Source organism: Carassius auratus, chromosome 40, assembly GCF_003368295.1.
Source record: "Carassius auratus strain Wakin chromosome 40, ASM336829v1, whole genome shotgun sequence".
In the NCBI taxonomy this organism is placed as follows: Eukaryota; Metazoa; Chordata; class Actinopteri; order Cypriniformes; family Cyprinidae; genus Carassius; species Carassius auratus.
This window is the reverse complement of record NC_039282.1, coordinates 18,841,920-18,848,738: the sequence shown is the minus strand read 5'-3', so window position 1 is coordinate 18,848,738 and position 6,819 is coordinate 18,841,920. Positions and strand designations below refer to the sequence as shown.

Sequence of the window (6,819 nt, the reverse complement as noted above, 5' to 3'; positions counted from 1 at the left end):
TTTAGCTTTAAAATTATAACAATTTAGTATTATAAATCATATTATAAAATAATGCAAAAAAATATTTTTTGTTCCTCATTTGAGTTATATGAATACTTGCAATTTTCAAATGTGTTGTTCCTCTTGTCTCTGGAGGCGTGTTCTGTTAATATTTATTACAGTGGGAACTTTTGAGAACATGCACGAAATATGCCAGATAATGAGAAATGCGTGGACCGGATCAGTTCAGGAATCTTACATATGCTTCGGGTCTGTAAAATGTCCCAGCTATAATTTTTAACATGCGTTTGCTCCTGCTTTGAATTGCAAAACATTAAATGATTCAAATAAGTGACTGATTTGTATTTGAATCTTAGCTAATGGAAGAGATGATATTATAGATAAAGCTCAGTGTGGGTTTGTTTGAGTTTGATGTGCTTTAATGCTCTGGATTTGGGTGTTATAAACAATATAAACAGCAGCGTATGGCTGATGCGCTCCTCTGTCTGATGTTGACCCACTTCACATCCCATTTGACAGACACAATGAAATATTAATGTCAGGTTTGAGCAGCTTATAGCTGCTGGAGATCCAGACTAGTGTAACCACAAAAAATTCAAGTCATAAACATTCATGTGGACTTCACCCAACAATGTGTGTTATTAAAACTGTATAGAGTTGAATTCAGATGAAGGTTAGAAAAACAACTCAACCGGCTGGTGAGTGTTTCATGGAAAGAGTATTAATAATACATCGACTCTTTCTGTTTTTGTGAGTGTCTAAAGTTAGAAGATACAGGTTACACTGATACACTGTACAAGCAGAAAAGAAATGTCTTTACATTTAACACTTCTATTCCCTTTGTTTTTGATTACATTTTCATATAGAATTAATATAATTACACTTTATACATGTAAGATATAGAATGATAGATAGAACGATAGATAGATAGAATTTTGTTAATATATAAAATGTATTTATATCGTGAATATTATTTCAACAACAGTAAGATGGAATAGACTGTTAGAAAGATTTTAGTAATTATGAAATGTTTTTAAATGATAATCAAATATATTTGATAATATATGCAAATTATGTAACATATATACACACACACACACACACACACACACATATATATATATATATATATATATATATATATATAATTTATATATATATTTATATGTATTTATAATTTATATTAAATGTATATATGCAAATAAGTTAATTGTGTATGTGTGTTTTATTATAATATTTTACAAATTATAAAAAAGAAAATAGAAAAAAGACGTGATTAGTAGACTACTTCTGAAACCCACTGACAAATTCATATTTTATCCAATGGCAGAAGCCCATTCCCTTCGTGGGAGGAGCCAAGATCAGATATCTTCTGAACAAGTAGATCCGGCTATTAAATATTCATGAGTTTCCCGGGCCTGCTACCTCCTCCTCAGTGGGAGCGGCGCGTCTCCTACTCCATTTTTTGTCAGACGGGTGGAGGAACGCACTCTCGGCAGGGGTTCTGTCAGTCCACACAGCGGATACTTCATACCGAGCAACAAAGACTTCGAGAGCAATTATTGCAGGCTGTTTTCCTTTGCTTTAAGTTGAGGAAGAGTCTATCCAGTGTCTCGGTTTGCCTGATATGGTAGATTATCACGCCTCTAATAATCAATCTTTATATTCAGCGGGCGAACAACAGATATACATGGAGCAGGAAAACGACTGGGACCGGGACCTACTGCTGGACCCGGCCTGGGAGAAACAGCAGCGAAAGGTAAGAGCTTCTGAAAGCTCGGGGGCCTCCGCAGGGGCCTGCCAGATGATATAGTTCCGAGTATAACAAACACACTTTTGTCGTCTTATTATCGCTAGTCTGCTCTTCTACGCGTTTAGAACGGCGGCACGCTTCGAATGTTACAATGTTTCGCGGGATTCGAATGTTACAGTGTTACAATGTTTCAGTCGCGCGCGCGTGTGCGTGAGTGATGCATTGTAACGGCTGAACCTGTTTTACTAGAGCGAGTTTCATTCGCTACTGCTGCCTTTTTCCCCTCTGTTCTTTCTCAAAGCGACATTTAGACTCCTAGTTACAGCCAGACATCCGGATTTAAAATGGCAGTAGCTAGATATCACAGCACGAGAGCTCCAAATAGCTGTGAAAATGCTGTTTCTAAAGTGTTTATCTGCTGTTCTGGAGAGGAAAGATAAGCTAAAAAGAATAAAAAAAGGAACGAGCGAGGCGCGTTCTCGTTTTGAATTCACTCTGTGGTGTTTCGATATAAAACCTGATTGATAGTGAGTGTTCTGGGTTTCATTCACATTAATTATTATAATGAATATTGAGGAATGCTCTGGGGTTGAATGACGTTTTTGGGTGTGTGTATTTTGGGGCAAAGACAAGCTTGACTGATTTGTATTGTATGATGTGACAGAAGGTGTTTAGAGAGTTTGAGAAAGGAACGTCAATGTTTGATTGGAAAAATAATAAATTATTAACCCACCAGAGCCCCTTCAGCAAACACACACACACACACTAATGAATCACATATATATAGTCACAGTCACACTGGCCTTCAGACCTCAGAGGTGTGACCAGCCATAAACAAGGCATTTATTTGAGAAAGTCAAGTGGAGAAAGAGATCAACCGAACTTTTGAGCACTCCTCCCGCTTTCTATACTTGTTTATTAACATTTGTAAAGCCAAATATCTAGAAAGCAGGGTAGCCGTCCAATACATACAATATGTATTTCAGAAACTAAGATGAATAAAAAAATTACTATATATATCATGTGTAAAATACACCTACAACCTGACAGGTATCAGTGAACAGTTGTCAAATCTTTGTCTTTGACAGTACTAGACCGTAAACTGTGTTTTTTAGCCAATCAGAAATGCCCGACATATTTTTGGAGGGCGGGGTTCTAGAGAGCAGGTTCGTGGTTGGGATCGGTCTAATTAGTTGTGTTTGGTATTGCATTCTACCATTTTGCTTTCATAAGTGCTGTAGTATGTATACTATGCAGAGTATTCATAGTTAACTTGTTCCTATTGCCAGAATGTGTGTGGAAAAATGTCCCACAATGCAGTTCGCTTTACATTTTGACACGACCTTCCATTTCCAGTGTCATAAATTTCATAATGTTTTAATAATTAATTCCAAAAGGTATTATGTTTAAGGCTAAATTGTTATAAGTGGCTTAGTTATAGTAAGGGCCAGGACCAATGCAATGCAAGCTGTTAGTAAATCTGTCCCGATGTGTGTTATTTCCACACCACTAGTGGCACTAAACAGAATTGCAGAAATAATTACTGTTATCAAACAGGTTTCACACTCTCATTAACCGTTATTGAGACTTTTCTCATTTCCGTGCTTTTCAGTAGCAGATGTCATCACAGTTGGCAAATCTGTAGTGGTATAATTTTTTTTGAACTTTGCAAAGGAGGTCAAAAATATTGAGAGATTGAGACATTGGTCAGAAGAGAGAAAAGAGATGTTAAATTAGCTGTCACTCCCTCAGCCATTTTATTAGACTTAATTTATTTTCTGTATACGCAAGTATAGTGTTATAAATGTACATCATTTGTAAAAGGGTCCATTGCATTTCCATTTGCTGCCACGAGTTGCAGACTTTGGCTATACGAACAATGAGTCTTCACAAGTCTGCATGTTTCTGAGGCTAAAAAAAGTTTAGAGTGAATGTCCCTCAAATCTCGACTCAGCATTGGTCGTAAAGTGATGTTTCAGCTCTGGAATTTCTATTGCATGTTTGTGAGGATGAATATTACACACAGACCAAAGTTCACTTGTGATTACCAAACCAACGCATCCTTGTTAAAACCCCACACTGAGCTTCATTACAGTCTCCAAGCACCGTGGCCTATTTCTGTTTGACTGAAACAAGGCGTGTTGAATTAAACCAAAGTGATCCCCTTATCCGTGACAGACGTGAAATTACTCCCCGACAAATGCCAAACGCCCTGTGACCAGCTAAGACTTGCCTCTCCGGTCCACCCAAAATGTCTGTAAGGTCATTCAAGTGTTTCATTCTCTATTGAATAGTCTGTTTGGGTGTTGCAAAGCTGGGCGAATATGAATTGAAATAAGGCACGGTGATTTAACCGTCTTTGTTCTTGTTGTGTAGATAAGATCCAGTAGTGTTTGATAAGATGTCTGGAAAGCAAAAACACAACCTCATGCACTACAGGACAAGCGAATGTTTTCTAGATCAGAAGATCATGAGGAGTTCATATACAAACATACACAATCTGTAGAGGACTTTTTAAGGACGTTTTCGGTTGTCATTTCTCGTGTCTTTCCATAGCAGTTTATATCACGGGGATCTTTTATTAAATTTATTGTGACTTTTGTATAGTTTTAATAAATTTCCAGTAGGCTTTTTTTATTCCTGTATCGCCATCAAACACTTCCAGATGTTTCTGATGAGCATAGATGTCAGTTGTATATTATAAACCGATGCTTTGACTCTAAATTCTGACAGGGATATTATAGTCAACCAAGAAGAAAACCATTAAAAAAAAACATTTTTTACTTAAACGTTAACTAAAATAAATTACAATAACAACTTTCGTCTTATTTTTATTTGGTTCAGATGCACAAAAATAGCTATAGACATCAAAAACTAAAATAAAAAGCATGCAAAGATGACAAACTTAAAACTTTAAAAATAAAGAAAATATTTTAAAAATACAGTAACGGACTGTAATACTTTGTACAAGAAGTGTTTGTCATTATTATAAATAAATAAATGTAACTGCAGATATGAATTGTCTTTTATTACACTGATATTGCCATCAAAATAATAAACCACTCAAGGCTGTGTGTTTTAGTGATTTTTCTCATAGTTGAAGACTTAAGGGTATAGTATTTAGACCCCTTACATGTAATAAATTCACTGTAATGCATGGCCTCGAGTGGATTATTGCTTTATAGGACCGTTAGGGACAACAAAATAAGAATTTCAGAGAACCAACAACGTAAGCCAAATAAAACCCCTCGAGTCATGGTGTTTGGTAGCGATTTTGGCTCTGTATAAAGGTCTGTCTGTGTATTTCGTCATGTCGGTTTAAATTGTTACAGGACTGAAATGAGCAGCAGCAAAGTGTAATCAAATCATGCTTCCACAATGTACATCAACTAGGCTTCAGCCTAAACTGAACTTGAGCTACTGATCCAGAGCTCGTGTTCCTCAATAAAACAGTGGGATTCATTCTCAAAAGTTCAACACATTGGCTCCGTTCCAAAACCTAGTGAGGAGTTATGCTGTCTGTTGTCTAAATAGGCAGTTGTCTTCTCAGGCAACACTTGAACTGAGAGGAAACCTCATAAGTCACTAATATTGTAGTGCTCTACAAAATGGTAACATAATAATTATGGAGCTCTCTACAAAGGTTGAAACGCATAAAAATGAGTCCCATACAAATAAGTGTGAAAAATGTTTTCTGAAATCGTAAATAAAGATTGAGTGTACTTTAAAAGAAAATGCTTTTCTGATTAATTCAGTGTGTTATTGTCATTTGTCTTGACTGAAAATTGATTTAGTGTTTGTCATCATCATTTGAGTCTAATAAGTATAAAAATTAGTAAAATGCACAAATATTTGGTAAAATAGTCCATTTGAGGTTAGACTCAACTTTTACTGTTGCTATATTTCAGTATTGCATGAAATATTACTAATAATCAACATTTATGTTGTGTTTCGTGCCATCTTTGACATTTTTTTTTACTGTGCTCATTGCAGTGCAATATGGGATCCTAATGGGACCTAGTCCTCACAGTTAATTTTAAAACTAGATTGAAAGAGTTTGTCAACAATTCAAGTTGTTTAATTTTGTAGTGATTATATTGCACATTTTCGTCGTGCATTTCATGTGAAGTTTCTTGGGTAAGATATCTGTTTAATGGTAGGTATGTTAGATAGATGAATATGACTGTATCTGCAGGGGTCAAGGAAGAGACCACATCTTTTATGTGTGATTATTTGTATTGGTTTCACCTCTTCATGTTGTGGTATCACAGTAGCCTTGCCTCAGGGTCGTGCCGCTGTCGTCTCGTGTCAGTGACTGTGAGACCGTGTGATTGGACTCATTGATTGTGTTTAGTGAGAGTGCAGTTTTCATCTGGACTCGGGGATTGCAGCATGTGCCCTGATGGGCAGCCGTCCACCTGCTCTGAAGGGAATCCCAGTATGCATTGAAAAATGAATCAAGGATAGAATTTGGGTTGAGAAATGATGATTGCAATTACAGTTAAAACAGAAATGCATCAGTCTAATTGGACATGAACCACCTGACCCAACATCGAGTGCTGCAGTGATGCATTTCTGTAGGCCAACCCTTAAGTGTGATGGAGATTTACTACTAATCACAGAAGCAGCTTTTCTGACAAGATGTGCAGAAGCTAATGAAGAAGAACGTGCAGCCCTAATAAACAAGCCACGGTTGCTGACTTCCAGCTTTATGCGACAGCTCGTTCAGTCCTTATTTAAAAGCATTTTATATGAAAGTTTGAATAGTTTGCAAGAGAACAATTATTAACCGTAAAAGCAACGTATAGATGATTTAAACAACATTTTATCAAACGACAAGCTTTAAAAAAAAAAGTTTCACTGATAAACTTGACCCTGTAGCACAAAAGCAGTCTTAAGTCTCTGGGGTATATTTGTAGCAATAGCCAAAAAAACATTGCATGGGGCAAAATTATCGAAGTAAAGATCATGTTCCACAAATATATTTAGTAAATTTCCTACTGTTAATATATCAAAACTTACTTTTTGATTAGTAATATGTATTGCTAAGAATTAATTTGGACAAC

General features: G+C 36.2%; 1 protein-coding gene across 1 annotated transcript in view; it reads left to right on the top strand.

Annotated features, from left to right (window-relative positions):
- The first annotated feature begins 1,416 nt into the window (after nucleotides 1-1,416).
- The window catches only part of LOC113058951 (alpha-actinin-4-like), a 32,661-nt gene continuing 27,258 nt past the window's right edge, over nucleotides 1,417-6,819 (top strand). Inside the window, exon 1 of the mRNA XM_026227198.1 lies at nucleotides 1,417-1,759. Within this exon, the coding sequence (XP_026082983.1) occupies nucleotides 1,628-1,759 (132 nt within the window). The 5' untranslated portion in view covers nucleotides 1,417-1,627. The remainder of the gene's footprint in view (nucleotides 1,760-6,819) is intronic.